We start from the raw sequence: 17797 nt of genomic DNA, 5'->3' as shown, positions 1-17797 counted from the left end.
AATGATACCTGTACCAACCACGTGTATATATATTTTTTCTGGCTGTGAGGCCCTACACAACACGTGAAAACCATACAGCTTTCACCCAGAGCTCGGTGTTGTGTGTCACCTGGAGGTGGTTTAGTGTAGAGCCCACTGAGGTTTCCTAGTGGCTTTACCCAGCAGGGCTGCATAAGAGGATGATTGGACCACGGGCCTGGGTACCAGGTGTTTGGAAGGATCTACACTTGGCTGTATCTAGCAAAGGGGGAGGTCTTTTGCCTCGCCTCTTGGCATTGTTATAAATAGCCCTTTGGAATAAAGTTCTGGGCCAGTGGATAAGGATCCAGGCCCACCTGAGGGTATCCTGTGTTTCTCTCCCCTCTATATTTCTATCTAAATCTCTTATCCCTCTCTCCTCTAGAGTCCCCAGGGTAAATAAATGTGGGGGCCGGTCTCCCACAGTTTAGCATGTGGGAGGATGTATGGAGATGGCATGCATGTTCCACAAGGACATGAGCATCTTTGGACTGTGATATTCATGAGGCTCCAGGAGCCCTAGATCTGTGGGATGGATGCGTTAGCAAGTGGTGAAAAATGGACTCCCAGCTCTCTTAACTAACAGACAAGAGTGATTTAGAACCAAAAGACAGCCAGACAGCTTCAGGTGCTAAACTGTTTCTTGGGGGGATGCAAATGAAACACTCCCCTTGAGGCTGGAGTCGATTAATAAGTAAATCCTAGCACCTCGGGAGCCCCAAGTCCCCACACACGTAGGTGGGAAACAGGCTGAGGACTGACCAAAGCCACCGCTCTTTATTGAGGACGCAAGAGTGGAAGCTCTTGGCTTAGCCCATTTCCTGGTCTGGGATAGCCTTGGGACGCCAGTGGGGTTATTTTGATTCTGGATCACAGGTGTAGAGACCGGGAAACAATTTGTTCCGGGTCACAAAGTACAGCTGTCCAAATCAAAGGCAGCTCGTGAGTCCAGGAGCCTTGTTGGTTACACAGACCTGTACAAATTTCACACGAAGCGGTTTTGTCAACAGAAGGCTAAAATTAAAACTACTACACCTCAGAGGGCCCACATGATCTCGCCACACACCCCACCACCACCACCACACTCTAACTACAGTGATGGACACTCTCTCTCTTTTTCGAGACAGGGTTTCTCTGTGTGTAGATCTGGCTGTTCTGGATCTCACTCTGTAGACCAGGCTGGCCTCAAACTCACAGAGATCTGCCTGCCTCTGCCTCCCCGAGTGCTGGGATCAAAGTCCTATGCCCCCACTGCCTGGCCAGTGAGGGACTCTTAACCAGTCATAAAGATGGGATGATGGTCAAGTTCTTTTCAAGAAACAGAGGACCACGTGTTCAAGACTGGCCTGGAGTACATAGCAAGAACTTGGTTTTTGCTTTATAATAAATGTTGCTCATGTCCTAATCTTGGAGAAGTGTGACTACGTGGGCTTAGATGGTAAAGGGACTTTACAGATGGGTTTAAATGGGCTCTTGACACAGGGGCTATCCTGGGCTATGTGGATGAGCCCAATGTGATTATAAAGGTCATTGTAAGAAGTCAAAAGTCAAAGAGAGTCAGTGAAAACAGGTTGTGTCAGTCAGGGTTACTATTGCTGTGATGAAACACCGTGACCAAAGCAACTCAGGGAGGGAAGGGTTTATTCAGCTCACACTTCCACATCATTATTTGTCGTCAAAGGAAGCCAGGACAGGAACTCAAGCAGGTCAGGAACCCAGAGGCAGGAGTTGATGCAGAGGCCATGGAGGGGTGCTGCTTACTGGCTTGCTCCCCATGGCTTGCTCAGCCTGCTTTCTTATAGAACCCAGGACCACCAGCTCAGGAATGGCCCCACACACCATGGGCTGGGCCCTCCCCCATTGATCACTAATTGAGAAAATGCCTTACAGCTGGATCTCAAGGAGGTATTTCCTCAGCTGAGGTTCCTTCCTCTGATGACTCCAGCTTGTGTCAAGTTAACACACAAAGCCAGCCAGTGCACAGGGGGTGACAGAGGCCCAGGTAGAACAATGAAGGGAGGTGAACATGGAAGCTGGGAAAAAGCAAGAAAATGGCTCCTTCCCCATCGTCTCCAGGACAACCTGGGCTCGCTGGGCCATGGAGTTTTCTCCCCTGTCAAACCTGCTCTGTCTGGGCTTCTAACCTCAGAAACATGAGACACCTTTGTGCTGTTTTAAGCTGTTCAGTCTGGGATCATTTGTCACGCCGGCAGCAGGACTCTCGTATGACAGAGTTATGTCAGGTGGTTCATGGTTCTACAGGAAGTGTCTGGTACACAGTAGGTGCTCAATGGGTGCTTCTTAAGGATGGCTGCCCTCTGAAGGTCAATAAGACAATGTGAAGAAGGGGAACTAGAGTCCTGGGAAGTGCGTAGGATTTAAGTCCATTCATTCATTCATTCATTCATTCATTCAGCAAACACTGTACTATCCCATAGGTACTCTTATTCACTGGCCTTGGGCACAAAAAGAATGATGTGGTCAGGTTTCCTGCCCTTATGGTGTTGGCATATGGAGGGGACAGACAGTGAGCAAGGGAATAAATCCCCATGAGCACATGGTAATGAGGAGCAGGGTTCAGAAGAGAGGAGGCATTGCCCGAGACCGAGTGGGATCTTAGAAATCCTGCTGGCCCCTGGAGGGTGACGTCATGGTTCATACAGACTCAGGCCGGTCCAAGTGCTGACAGTAGATGACTGGTGAGTGTGGGACATCCATACAACCTGTGCCATGTGTGCACACACATGCACATGCGCATACATCACACAGACACACACACATACCACACACACATGTACATACATAGACACCCACACACATGCACATACAACACACACATACACATACACCACATATACCACACACACACTACACACCACTATACACACACACATATACTAACACACAATACTATACACACACACAAGCACACACCACTACACACACACACACCCTACACACACACCACTATACACACACATACATACTCACACACACCACTATACACACACACACACACACATACTCACACACACCACTATACATACATACACATACACACACACACACACACACACACACACACACACACACACACGGCCCAGAGAACAACACAGAAGGGCAGGAAGAACTACAGAGCCAGAGGGTGGAGAAGAGTTTGATGAAATGTTGCCATCCAGATACGATAGGTTGCCACGGCAACCATGAACACACAGCAGCAGTGGATACTTGCACAAGACCGGGCCCCGACTGTCCCCACAGGCAGAGGGGACGCCCGTGAGGCCCCTCTTCCCCTGAGAACTGATGCCTGCGGGTGTTTGCTGGAGGAGGGGGATGACACTGGAGAACACGGTGGGAAGAAATGATTCGGAGGGAAATAGATGGGTACACTGGAAGGTAATCGGGGAACTACACCAACCATCCACAGCATAAACCATCCACGGCATGAACATACGAAACCAAAAAAGAAATAAAAAAGAAATCTTGCACCAGGCAGACTCTACTCTTTGTTCCTTCATTTTTAAGGTACCAGAACATTCTATTTCCTGGGGTGGTGTGCATATGTGTAAGTGCATGAGTGTGTGCAGAAGTGCATGTGTGTATGTGTGTAAGTATATGAGTGTGTGCATGTAAATGCATGTGTGTGTGCATGTGTGTAAGTGAATGAGTGTGTATGTGCATGTGTGTAAGTGCATGAGTGTGTGAACATAAGTGCATTTGTGTGTGCATGTGTATAAGTGTATGAGTGTGTATGTGCATGTGTATAATGCATGTGTATGTGCATATGTGTAAGTGCATGAGTATGTATGTGCATATAAGTGCATGAGTTTGTGTGCATGTGAGTATATGTGGTGTGCGTGTAAATGTAAGTGCATGTGCGTGCGTGCGTGCGTGCGTGCGTGCGTGCGTGTGTGTGTGTTGCTATGATGGGTCCAAAGAAAGGCGATATCTGGAGATTCCATCCAGAAGTCCCTTCATGTCACTTGCCATGAGGACACCACAGCCACTCAAAGCTGGGGTCTGAAACCGGATCCATCTGCTCAGAGCCGCTCCCCGACAGGCTCCTCTGCAGAGCAGGAAGGCTCAGGAAAGACTGGAAACAGTGGTCAACCCAGTGGGTGGGATGTGGTCACCAACACCCGGTGAGTACATATCACACTCGGTTTGCTAACGTCTCCTTCCCGTGTGCTCTGAGGTCACCAGGGAAGTTAAATCCCCTGGATGCTCTAGATGAATCAATTCCAGCAATATAGTTACATCCGAGCGTCATGAACTCAACATCATACGGCCAGCCACGCTCCAAGCTCCGTTCCTCATGCTCAGGAGCTCAGCATCCAGAGTGTGACAGAGAGCCAGATGCCTGTCACCCGGGGAGATTCGGTGGGGCAGGGGAAGCCCTGACTGCGTTCTTGGGAGACTGTATTTTATTTTCCACTTCAGCTTCACGTCCCATTGTATGCAATCACTGACTCACATGCACCCCCCATTACATACATGACAGAAAGTAAGACCAAGACTTCAGCCAGGCGTGGTAGCACATCCCAATAACCCCAGACTCCACAGGCAGAGGCAGGGGGACAGTGTGTGTGGGGAGAAACTTGTTTCAGAAAGAAATTCCTGAGTGTTCATGTGCTGAGGGCGTCAAACGGTGCAGCCACTCAGGGAGGAACCACTCTTCGGCTTTCCTTACGAACCACACACATGCTTGCCCCACGCACAAGGCCCTAGGTTCCACCCCCAACACTGCAAAGTTGAGACCTCTCTGCTCATCGGCAACAGCCGAGAAGTGAGTCCTGGCAGATTTTATACATGCAATGCATGAATGCATGAAAACGATCCACAAGAAACAGAATGATCGTATACCGATTATTTTGCACATCGGTCATTCTTTCCGTTTAAAACCCATGATGAGTGTCTTGGCATTCTGGGAAATCTCTGCTGAGTGCTGAGTCCCTTCAAATGGCGCACAGGTCCAGTGCACTCGGCCCTTCTCTGGATGGGCACTTGACATGATTTCAATTCTTCGCTGTCGCAAAGACTAATGTCCTGACACACAGATCCTGGCGTCCTTGTGCGAGAGTCTGACTAGAAATTCCTTTAAGTGACATTGCTGATTCCTTGAAAATTTCAACTGACAGTCTAACTTCCTCAGAAGGCGAATCCAATAGTACTCTGTGTACACGTGTGTGTGTGTGTGTGTGTGTGTGTGTGTGTGTGTGTGTTTGGTATGTGCACATGTATGTGGAAGCCAGAAGCCAACCTTAGGTGTCATTCCTCAAGTTCTGTCTACCTTATTTGATGAGACAGGGCTTGTCGCTTTTACCTAGACCTCAACACTCTGGCTGGGCTGGCTGTCATTGAGCCCACAAGATCCACCTCCCTTCAGGTCCCCAGTGTTGGGACTCCAAGCATGTGCACTACACCAGGATTTTTTTTTTTTCAAAATGTGAATTCTGGGAATTGAACTCAGATCCTTGCGCTCCTACAGCAGGATTTTCTTTTCCCACCTCGCCAGCCCTTCCTCAGGTGCCATAGTGATGGAGACCTGACTGGTACAGCCTCCTTGGGACCTACGGGCTTGGCTGGGCCCTGGGGGAGGCAGCAAGAGTCTTAGGTCTGGTCCACTGGAAGACAGAGAAAGATCCCTCTCACAAGTGGCTCTTTCACAACTCACTCACAGACTGAGGCGGCAGAATCAGGTCACACAGCAAGGGCAGGATAGACAGGCATGGATCTTGAATCCAGAACCTACCTCACACTGTCCATTCTGAGCCATGTCTGGCACCCGGGCTGGGACTTGTAACGTAAACCCTGCACAGGCGCGCACGTGCGCGCGCGCGCGTCACTGAGATCCTCAGCACAGCACCCTGCCACCTATCTCAACCAGGTTGTCTCACCGGACAACTGCCAACTCCAGAGCAGGTGACTGCCTTGTGACCGAGCTAGGTAAAGACATCAGCTCGTGGCCAAACCAAAAACATGCCTCTAGGAGTCCCTGTGCCTCAGTTTCCCCATTTGTCAAGTACTGTTGATGACTCTTCCTTTCCATTTCCTCTAAAGCAGAAATGTGATATCATAGGACTATTGTCCCATGTTTGTAAGCATACATCCAAACATCGCCCTTGACTCTCTCTGATCATCAACTCATTGCTTTAAAGCAAGGGCTGGTCCCGTGCTGGTTGGCTTCGGCAGTGACCCAATGCCCTCCTCCCTCACCTCTTCCCCTCCGGTATCCACCTGTCTTCCCCAGCACAGAGGTACCTGGCAGGTTGAAGTTCTTTTTCTGTCTCGTGCACTGTGGGGAAGGGTGCAGGGGAGAAGGCGGCGTGGCACTGGGAGGGAGGGGGGGTGCTGGTGAGGAGGGCGTGGAGGACGTCGTGGATGAGGGGTTGCTGCTGGAGTCTGGCTGGTAAGGGACAGGGATGTGGTCCTGTGGAAAGAAAAACAGGGCAGGGGTCAGGGACAGGTGGGGTTGCAGAGACACAGCAGACCAGGATGAGCTCGGCAGGAAGGGGCTCCCCAAGCCAGCCTCCTCAGCCATGGCTGCCCCTTCTGCAATTGTTAGAGCCTTCCAGAGTCTAGTCTAGTTCAGTGAGAGACCCTATCTAAAATATAATAATTATAATAAGATATGAAGTGACACAGGAAGACATTTGAAGTCAACCTGTGGCCTCCACAGGCGCACACGTAGGCCAGCACATGCACACACATGCACACAGACAGAACACCTGAGCAAGACAATTTAAAGGCTGCCCCTAGCTGTGGAGGGAAGTTTCTGGAGTTGCATTCCCACTTGCTGCTGGAACTCCAGGCAGGAAAGGATGCCACTTAATGAAATCTGCGGAGGTGCCAGCCACACACTCTGTGCCTCTTTGATCTGGGGGGCCTCATGCCGAGGTGCCCAGAGAACTGCCCCTCCTCTGCCACGTCTCCTCCCAAGTGTTTATTAAAGAATCAACAGCTTGACAGCACCAGAGAGCGTGGGCGTGAGCCGCCTTCAGCATCTTCCCCCGGCATGCAGCTGGGACCTGCATTGTCTGTCTTGCCCTCAGACCAGCTTCAAGGGGAGGGCGAAGATGGAGTCCTTAAGTGCACATGCAGAATGCCCTTGTTGGATGGACTTAAGAAAGCAGGTCAGCGGGTTGAATGTGCCCTCCCACAAGACGTCACCCAGAAGGTTAGAATCCAATGCCAGTTAGAATAAAAGTCAGTTGTTTCAGATGTAACAAAGATCTAGAGAACAGGACCGGGTCCTGACTCTAAGGATGAATATCCTCCTGAGAGACAGGAAAAAGGGGATACAGAGAAAGAAGAGCAGGTGAAGACAGATGCAGAGACTGAGGTGATGTCACCAGCAGTCAAGGAGTGCAGAAGCCACTGGCCGCTGGGAGAGGCAGTGGGTCCTCCTTCTGAGCCTGAGAACATGACAGCTTCAGCAGGGCTGAGTAATATTCTACTGTATGGATGTACCACAATTTGTGAATTACTGTCCAGTGAGGGCCGTCTAAGTTGTTTCCTGGTCAGGATACTTTCTGTGTGTGAGGACAAAGCTACTGTGAATATTTATAAAGAGGTTGGTGTGAACATATGTGATTCTCTAGAGTGGCTGCACTGTTTTGTATCCATACTCCACAGTGAGCCGCTTTCTCTGTGTCCTAGCCAGGCCTTGGTGTGCCATCATTTGTCATTCAAGCATGTGATAATGGTGTGTCCTGTTGGTTCATAGTGAGCGTCCTCTCCTGAGCCTGCCTGCCCTCTAGATATTCCTTTTGGTTTTGATTTCTGTAGCTATTTATTCAGTTTTGAAATTGGGTAGAAATACATACACCCCTTTTGGTTATTCTAACTACTTCACCTTTTCATATTATCTTTAGGATGACAGGGTCTAGGGCTAGAGAGATGTAAAGTGTGCATACTGCTCTTCCAGGGAACCAAGTTCAAATCCCAGCACCCACATCATAAGACTCAGAACAGCTGTAGCTCCAGCTCCAGGGAATCCAGCGCCCTCTTCTGGCTTCCTTGGGTATCTGCACTTCTTGTGCACATACCTACCTCAACACAATTATAAAATAAAGCTTTAACAACAAAGTCCTGGTGTCACTCGGGTCAGGGAACCCACCCGACTCGAGGCCATGCTCCAGGTCTACTTTCAGAGAGCCCAGCTCCTTGAGAGTGACCTGCTGTTGCCTTCTTGCCTATCCTTCCAGCAGCTCACTTTGTGGAGCTGGGTAGGTAGGGCTCTGCTCCTCGCAATTGCAACGAGCCAGCATGCAGCATCTCCCAACCCCATGCTCACAGCAGGAAGATCCATGGCCTCTGATGCCACTGCTGATGGCTGTTTGGATGCCCTGATGTAGGGGACGAGGGCTAGAGGCTGGTCCCTGAAAGAGCTGGCAGACACTATTGACTTTGCTTGTCCAGCTTCTCTCTGTATCCTGTCTTTCTTTATCTTCTCCATTCCCTCCTTCTCTGTCCATCACTTCCTCTTCTGTCTTCTTCTGCTCTTTCTCATCTTTTATTCCTGTCTTGTTCACATTTTCCCTCATCTTTCTTCTCTGTTTCTTCTTCCTCTACCTTCTCCTTCCTTCTCCCCTCCCTCCTCTGTTCATCACATTACTGTTTCCCCTTCCTCTTCCCCATCTTCCCATACTTCTCCTACTCTTCCTCCTCCCCCTCCTCCCACTCCTTCATCCCTGAGCACCTCGTGCTGGACCAAATGCTTTATACATACCACACATCCAATCCTCTCAACCACCCCTCCTATCACCTTGCCCATTTTACAGAGGGGAAAACTAAGGCAAATGCACTTTGAACCGGGCCTGATCACAGCAACACAGCAAGTTAAGGAGCCGTGCCACAAACCCAAGCCTTCTGGCTCCAAAATTCACCTTCTGCCCACCTGCCCGGTGAGGAAGCAGGGCCTCTATGAACCAGAGAGGAGGAACTCTTCAGAGCAAATTGGCTGAGAAATCTGTCCCCAAACCACATCACTGACTGATGACAAGAATCCGCATGAAGCCAGTGAAGACAAGATCAGGGCGAAAAATAACCCAGCCCGATGAAAGAGCCTGTCCACCTCCGTGGCGAAGCCGCTGTCTGCATAGAGGCCAATTTCTGCCCCTTCCTAAGTGGCCCTGCTAGCAGACACACAGAATAGTGTCACTGTGGCTCATCCATCTGACCCCGTGTTTTTGTCCCATCTGACATCAAGAGGCTCCAGCGCTGGTTAAGCCAGACAGAAAGGTCTCGGGGTGGCTTTGAGCTCCTGGCCCCTGATGATGTCACCGAGGAAAAGGATGGGTTCTAAGATATGCACAGTCACTTCTGGAAGAACACGGCACCTTCTTCCCTTTTCCTCTTTCCTCCCTTCCTTCCCTCCTTCCCTCCTCCCTCCTCCCTCCTCCCTGCAGGGCCACAGATGAAAGGCAGAACCTTGCATACACTAGCCAAGTTCTCGTCCACTGAGACTTCCAGCCCTGAGACTTCCAGAAACAACCAAAGGAAATGGCCCCGGACTTGACATTTTGCATGAAGCCCCGAGATCAAAGGCAATGCTTGTTAGGATTCCCCGGATATCTATCGACTGCGCACTGGGAAGCACACAGAGCATTTTCAGATGCCGGTTATTTAATGCCGCCTCGGGGACAGCTCTCCTAAGTAGGTGCTCTTAACAGCCACTGTGAGTGTCAGAAAGCGGGGACCCCAAACCCCTTCCCGATGACAACTGGCATCTGCCTTGCCTGACCTCAAGCGCTGCAACATGCAGTTGCCCCCTTCATAAAGAACAATGGGAACGGCATAGCTGAAGTCCCACGAGCCATTATGTAAAAAACACAGACGCCATGAGGCGGCCATATTGGGGGAAGATGAGCCTCCGGGCAGCCATCCTGGCTGACTTCTCTGCCAGGAACAGACTCCTCCCAACCCAGGCATCAGACATGAGGGGGAAGAAGGCTGTAAAACACGTGATGGTAAATATTTCAGGCCTTTCAGCCTTCCTGGGGGCCTTCCTGGGACTCATCAGCTCTGCTATCACCCCAGCGGAAAAGTAGTAACCGACAGTGTGGGTGTGCCCTGAGTCCCACAAAAGCAAGGAGTGGGCTGAACTTGGCTGAGTCTAGATGTTACTAGCCACCAGGTGCAGGGATTTTCCCAATAGAGTCTCTAGATATTCTAAGGCAAAGGCAAAATTATGGTGCTCTGAAGGCTATAAGCATAATAAAAGTGTGGTTGCTGTATACTGCTAATTTGGGGATGGTTTGTTGTATAGCAGTAGACAGCTGGAGCATGTCCATTTTATATAGAGGAAAACTTCAGGCCGGAGAGATTAAGTTACCTGCCCACAGTTTCACAGCCAATGGGGCTGGCTGCCAGTTCGCCCTGACCCCAGGTCACAGGTTCTTTCAGACGCTGGGATGACGTGACAAGGAGAGCCAGAAAGTGACTGCCCCAAGAATTAGCAATAAAAATGACCAATAGCTGCAGGGCAAGCGGAAGTAGACAAGGCTTTGGAAGGGACCGTGGGAGGTCAGACACAGAGGGTGGGAACAAAGGACACACAGCCCTTGAGCCTGCTTGAAACAACGTGTCTGGAGCTGGATGGGATGGCACTTGCCTGCAGTCTCAGCACTCAAGAGGATGAGGCAGGAGGGTCTCAAGTTCATGGCCAACCTGAGCCACACAGTATGACCCTGTCTCAGGAAAAAACAAAGCAAAACAAAACAAAAAATTTGGACCGGGGGATGGCCCAGGGGTTAAAGCGCTTGCTGTACATGTAAGGGGATCAGAGTTTGGATCCTCAGAACCTGTGTAAGTGCTGGGTTAGCAGTGGAGCCTGTCTGTAATCTCATCCTCAAAGGACGGGGCGGCGGGGGGGGGGGGGGGGGGGGGGGGGGATCACTAGGGCAATGGCCAGCAATAGTAGCCCTAGCATCAAGCTCTGTGTTCGATTAAGTGGCCCTTCTTCAGTGAACAAGGTACAAAAGCCATCAAGGAAATTCTTGACATCGACCTCGGACCTCCACGTGCACACTCATCACACATGTGCATATGCACCCTCACACAAGTGCCCACAGATATGCAAAATGCATGCCCACACACACACACACAGACAGAGACAGAGACAGACAGAGACAGAGACAGAGACAGAGAGAGAAACAGAGACACAGAGAGAGAGACGGACACAGAGAGACACAGAGAGAAATATAGGAAAATATGTACATAAATAAATACAAATTAGATCTGCTTCCAGAAACCCACAGAAAACTAGTAGGTGGTTTTAGGAAGAGTGGCAGCCTTTGAGTAACATTCATTAAGACCCACTCTGGCTATTGGGAGGAGGGTGGATAGGGAAAGGTGTCTTCTCAACGCCCGATGCAGGGAAGCAAGGCCACACTTTGCCTTTGGAGGTCAACAGTCACCAAGGTGCTCCTCTGGCATTTGCATACCCATCTGTACCCTCCCCTATCTCTGAGTCGACACCAGGCTTTATCCATCTTCACCATAATACACGGAGGCTTTGTGGAGCCCGAGAAACCACCTCTTAGCATATGAGAACTTGGTTTACACTGTGGGGTTGGAATTGTCCCTGGGACAATGTCAGCACAGTCCATCAACAGACCAAAGCCAACCTGGAGTGATCATGCCAGAAAGAAAGATGTACAGAGGGCCGCCTGTTGGCCATCCTCCAGAGGGGGGAAATTGATCCAACTGTTGCTCAGAGCTCCCAATGACATCCACCCATCCGTCCAAGTCCCCACCAGAAGATCACCATCCCTGAGTTCAGCAGATGTTCAGAAAGCCCGCCACCATGGGCACAGCTGCTCTGGCAGATGGGGAGGCATCCCAGCCAGAGCAGCCAGGGGCTGAAGTACCACAGAAACTCCTCTTTGCTGCTTCCTCCCATCCCAGAGCCCTGTCCTCCCCACACTCATCTGTTCTCAGTTCCATGGGCCATTTCTAAACGACATGCGTTCCGCCCTGACTATGTCTTCAACAGATCACGGGATGGTCCCCTCAGCCCTGAAGCTTTACTGCACACCAACCACCCAGAACCTATGAGTGTGAGTGCCATGCCCCGGCTCAATCCTCCCCTCCTTCTCACTCACCATCTGCCCCCCACCGCTAACCCTGTAAAAGCCCCACCTTACCTTGTTGATTTTGTTGGTTTTGGGGAGCGTCTGGCTTATGTGCAGATCTGAGTATCGCGCTGGCTTCCGGACAGGGTTGTTGATGTCACAGGGGACTGACTCTGTTCGCACTAACCTTGCTGGGTCCGTAGGGGTAAAAACAGTGAAGAGAGAGAGTCTAAGTATCACATTGGCTTTCGTCACGTCAGGAGAGCCCAGCATACATCCCACTTTGAAACCTACCGGTGACACCAGAAATGACAGCCATGTACCCCCATGACAAATGTTCTAGGTGGACCTCTGTGGTTTTTTACACTCTTTGTATTATCTACACTGTGTGTGTGTGTGTGTGTGTGTGTGTGTGTATGTGCATACATGCACACCCACATGCAAGGTGTACTAACGTATGTACTTGTCAATGTAGGTGTGTCACATGGGCGTGCCCGTGGGTGTGAATATGGTGGCCTGAGATTGACAGCAGGTCTATCCTTGATCTCTCTCTACCTTTTTTTTTTGAGATGGGGTCTGTCTGCCACTCAACCTGAAGCTCATAGCTTGGACTAGGCTAGCTGGCCAATGAGCTTCAGGGGATCAGCCTGTCTAGGCTCCCAGCCCCAGCATTGGGGTTACAGGAGTGTCCTGCCATCCTGGCATTTTGACATGCCCTCTGATCGAAACTCAGGTCCTTATACTTGCATGGCAGGGACAATTTATCAACGGAGCCATCACCCCGGCACCTATATATTTTTTTTCCAGACGTTTCTTTTTTTTTTTTTTAATTATTTATTCCCTTACACATGGTTTTTGACACTAGAAATAGGGGGCAGCCATCTTTTGTTCTGTTGTTTGGGTTTTCTCCACACTGTTACTGTTGCACACTGCTTTCTCACACTGTTATTGTTGCACACTGCTTTTCCACACTGTTACTGTTGCACACTGCTTTTCACTTCAGCCTTGAACTTCCCTTGTGATTCAAGAGATCCCTGATTCCGCGAGACCTGCAATTAGTATACAAGCCATAATGGACACCCGTCCCTATGCTTCTGACCACTGGTTAGGACATCTTTTGTTAGGTATACAGAGGTTTTTGGGACTCAGAGTGTGTCCCAAATAACTACAGATCCCTGCAATAAAGGCTCAGCTCCTTCAGCCTCTCCCCTGGGTATTACGGCCAGAGCCAAGGCTGGGTACACAAGCCAGTGAGGCTAAATAACAGCTTCCTCCTGGGGAAAGAGAACTCCATCCTCAAGCGCCTGTCTCTCTCTATTTCTGTCACTCACGGGGAACACAGTGTGCAATGCTAGGGAGCCGCGCAAGTTCAGATTTGCTGCCTACCACCTTTCCTTGTTACTTGTGTTTTTGTTGGGGGGCGGGGGGGGGGGGGTTGAGGAATTCAAGCTTTGCATTGACCCAGGGATTTAATTTCTCTGCTTAGCCTGAGCTGCCATTACCATGGAAACGGACTCTATTTTCAACTTCCCACCGACAGGGAGGTGGGGGAAGGCAAGAAGCCAGCGGACTTCTTCGGGGAAAGTTCTCTTTGATTTACTTGTAAGGCACAAGGAGCCCAGGGAGCAGTGGCCTTGAAGGCAGGTGGGAGCAAGGAGACCTTCTCCAAATACCAGACTCGGAGGGAGGCTCACCTGCCTGCAGTCTGGGTCTCGCCTTCCTGGGGGAGTTAGCCTCCAGAACACCCACTGTGGAGCAGGATTTGGTGGGAGGCGAATTCCCCAGGGATGCTGACCTCAGACAGGAGCTGTGTGAACTCAGGCTTCAAAATAGCCATGCGAGGGGGTATTAAGGCTGTGGGGTGTGAAGAGGCAGGAGAAAAGAGAGCCAAATGCTATTACTATCCTCCTCTCTTCCTGGAGACCCAAAGTGGGAAAAACATCAAAAGCCAACCACCTGTGACAGCTCTAGACCTGCTTCAGGGAAAAACTCACTTCTTATCTGCAGTTCATTCCTAAACTGGGTGGATACTCCCAGGCCGAGTCTGAGCTCAGCGATACCAGGGGGAGATTTGGAAGGAAGGAGAAGGAAGGGTCAGCCCTGGCTTAACAAGTTTCTATGCTCTCTGGCAGGTCTGAGGCTCCATCCAATCTAGAGATGGAAAAACTGGCCAGCAGCTGGTCAGGAAGTCACTAACACTCAGCAGAAAGTCTAAGGCACATAGAACTATAGGAGCGTCTATGTGAAATGTCACAAACGCAGGTGGCACACGTCTGCCTGCTCGCCCAGTTGCTGTGGTTCCCACCTTCCTGGACAGTACTTGCCTGGACTTTCCAATCTGCCCAGGCCACATCTGCCCAGCTTCTCTCATTCAGGATGTTTGCTTGACCCCTATCAGCGTATGAGTTTGTATAACTCTTGTTCACGAATAATGCTTCCTGGCTTTGAAGGGCATAGGAACCATTCCCAAGCAGATCCAATTCAAAAGGGCAGGTTCTGATTCAGCATTTCTGGGGCGGGGCCAGGAAGTGTCTGTTTCACACACACATGGGCCACACTTTTCTTAGACAGAACAGAGGAGCGCAGGTGCATTGCCTTGGGGAAGGAGATGATGTGTAACTAAAGAGCTTTATTGGGAGAGGGTGGCCTGCAACCAGGGAAGCGATGAGCAGGCCTTGAGTGAGCATCGAAGACACAACGTGATCAAGCCTGAAAGGGAAGGTCAGGCTTCCCCTGAAAACCCAGGGAGAAGCTTCATTTCTTTAATGACGTGACCCCTGGTGGATTGACCTCACACCAGGGCATCAATGCCAAGACTAACTGGGTAACACAAACCACACTCAATGGGGAAGGAAGGAAAAAAATCTCAAAGTTGCATAAGGAGGCATGGGAGGGCAGAGAGGGTGGTGATAGAAGGAGTTGAGGGAGATGAATATGTTCAAAGTTCATTGTATGAGATTCGCAAAGAATTGACAGAAAATATTGCAGAGAGAGGGAGAATGAGAAAGGGAGAGAGAGGACAAGAAAGCGAGCATGCTTGACATAGATGGCCACCACAGACAGGATGACAGGTGGAGGGAACAGAGATGGAGCCTTCAGAGAAATTCCCAAAGAAAAATGTCTGACTTTTATTTCAGTGGGGAGGTGACAAGAAAGTCCCTATCATGTGATTTAGTCTCAGATAGCCTACATGACAAGGAGAATGGGGGAGTCAGGTACAGCCTAGGGCCATAAATTAGAGGTTGTAAAAACCACAACACAGATGCTTATTAACTATCTGTCCTCAGAGAAAGAGGGAAGGGCAGCTGGAAGCTCACGGCCTGAGCTCTTCAGGCTGTAACATCTGGCCCTTTACACGAGCCAGCACCTTAGGAACAGGCTTTTGATCGCACAAGATGGAATGGCATCATCTGGAGAGGTCCTTGCCGTGATAAAATTGCTGTATCTCTGCGTCACCATCCAGCGCAGCAGCCACAGGGGGCTCCTGAGCCCCGAGATACGGCTGGTGAGACCGGGTAATAGAACTTGTGTTTTTAGTTTCTTCTCATTCATCTCAAGTTAAATAGTCAGATGTGGATCACAGCTACTTATCCGACAGCACTGACTGAAGAGATTGCCCTGGGGATGGATCATGGAGGGCTGGCAGTAATGAATCACGGGACAAGAAATTAGGGAATTATTTTGCAAGCTGGGCTATGAGACTTTATGAAGGGTTGTTGTCTCCTACCAAGTCTGTGGCAGATAGGGCAACACTTTTCCTCCCAGCTGAATGAGTCTGGCTGTGCACTGTGAAAGGCTGCCAGCTTGGTCAAGTTGGCCCAGGCACTCCCAGAACCCCAAAGAATGGGACATAGATGGCCTAAACAACTCTTCTCTGAGCCAGACAGTTGTGGAATGTTACTTTAACCATGCAAAGATGTGTTATGTTTGTTTATGTTGTGGATTATTACTTTAACAATGTAAAGATGTGTTGCTTTGCCTGCCTAAGGTACCTTATTGGTAATAAAAAGCTAAACAGCCAATAGCTAGGCAGTAGAGGGATAGGTGGGGCTGGAAGGCAGAGAGAATAGTAAGAGGAGGAATCTAGGTGAGAATGAGAGAAGGGAGAAAGGAGGAAGAGAAAGAGGGAGATGCCCAGGGCCATCCCGGCAGCCATCAGACAGACAGACATAGAGTAGGACATACAGAATGAAAGAAAAGTAAAAAGCCCCAAAGCAAAACATAGATGAAGAGAAACAGGTTAAATTAAGTTATAAGAGCGAGCAAGAAACGAGCCTAAGCTAAGGCCGAGCATTTATAACTAGTAATAAGTCTCCATGTCATGATTTGGGAGCTGGTTGGTGCCCCAAAAGACAGCCTGCTTGCACCAGACTCCTCCCCAAGGCCACTTTTGCAAGACCCACTGTGTGAGCCTGGCTCACACAATGGAAAAACCCCAGCCAGCAATCTTCTTTTGAATGTGAAGGAAAAGCAATGGAGTGGAAAGAAGGGAGTGAAAATTAGGACAAAGAGACAAAGAGAGGGTTGGGAGGCAGTAGGCACTAAAATAACCAGAAGGACCCATGGAGTGACAGTAGTGCAGAATGGGGAAGGAACACAGCAGGAAGGAAGGAAGGGTTAGGAGGAAAGAAATTAGGTGGGCAAGGATCTGGGGATCGGGAGATATCTAGGGTCATGCTGGGTGGGAGGGCAGCTTTGGATGCAAGAGCTCTCAAGCCCGTTACAGGGTGACAAGTGTTAAATAATTACCTCCTCGATGGATGATCAGGAGATGACAGGGTGGGGCTTCTTTGGTGCATTTGTTATGGCACTTTAACCTGAAAGACAGAGAAAAAGTAAGTTGGATGGGTTAACCGAAAGGTTGGATGGCTTGATGGACAGATGGCTGGCTGGCTTGGTGGATGGATAGACGATGGATGATGGATGGATGGATGGATGGAATGGGTGGGTGGGTGGATGTAGTGGATGAATGAGCTGAATGGATGAGTGGATAGATATAAATATGGATGGGTAGACACGGGGGGGGGGGGATGAACTGGTGGATGTAAGAACTGACGCATGGACTGATGACTAGACAGATAGGATGGATATAAATACGGATGAGTAGATGGTAGAAGGACAGGTGGGTGGATGAGCTGGTAAATGGATGGATGGATGATGAACTAATAGATGGAGGAGATGAATATACATATAGATAGGTGGGTGGACCAATGGATATATAAAATGGTAGATGGACAGATAAATGGAGGGAGGGATGGAGGAAAGATGGATGGATGGATGGATGGATGGATGGATGGATGGATGGATGGGTGAAAGATGCCCCAGTGGTCCAGACAACTCCAGGCACTGAGAGCAGCAAGTATGAAATGACTGGAGGCAGTGAACGAAAAAGCTGATCCTTGACAACCCAGAGGGTTAACTCTGGAGAGAGGCTTCCAATGTGACTCTTCCAGTTCCACCCTGGGTGGTCCAAGAGTAAGTACTAATTGTTTTTAACAATATTCATGCTAACTTCATGCACTGAAATGTGCTTAGGATAATGGTCTATCATCATCATCATCATCATCATCATCATCATCATCATCATCAAAACAACACTCCAATCTCAATCATCATTACCAAGTGCTCAAAGACTCACTCACCACCTACTATAGTAAACATTTTCTGTACACTATTTCATTTGAGTCTTACAACTGTAAGAA

The 17797-nt window shown here is 49.7% G+C and overlaps 1 protein-coding gene across 1 annotated transcript in view; it reads right to left on the bottom strand.

Annotated features, from left to right (window-relative positions):
- Ksr2 (kinase suppressor of ras 2) overlaps positions 1–17797 on the bottom strand; it is a 359063-nt gene that overhangs the window by 68635 nt on the left and 272631 nt on the right. The window contains exons 8-10 of the mRNA XM_059249748.1: positions 16847–16912; positions 12168–12294; positions 6280–6448 (exon numbers count right to left, since the gene is read on the bottom strand). Coding sequence (XP_059105731.1) covers positions 6280–6448; positions 12168–12294; positions 16847–16912 — 362 coding nt within the window. The remainder of the gene's footprint in view (positions 1–6279; positions 6449–12167; positions 12295–16846; positions 16913–17797) is intronic.

This window comes from Peromyscus eremicus, chromosome 23 (assembly GCF_949786415.1).
Source record: "Peromyscus eremicus chromosome 23, PerEre_H2_v1, whole genome shotgun sequence".
NCBI lineage: Eukaryota > Metazoa > Chordata > Mammalia > Rodentia > Cricetidae > Peromyscus > Peromyscus eremicus.
The sequence above is the reverse complement of the archived record's forward strand: the minus strand, read 5'-3'. Positions and strand labels throughout refer to the sequence as shown.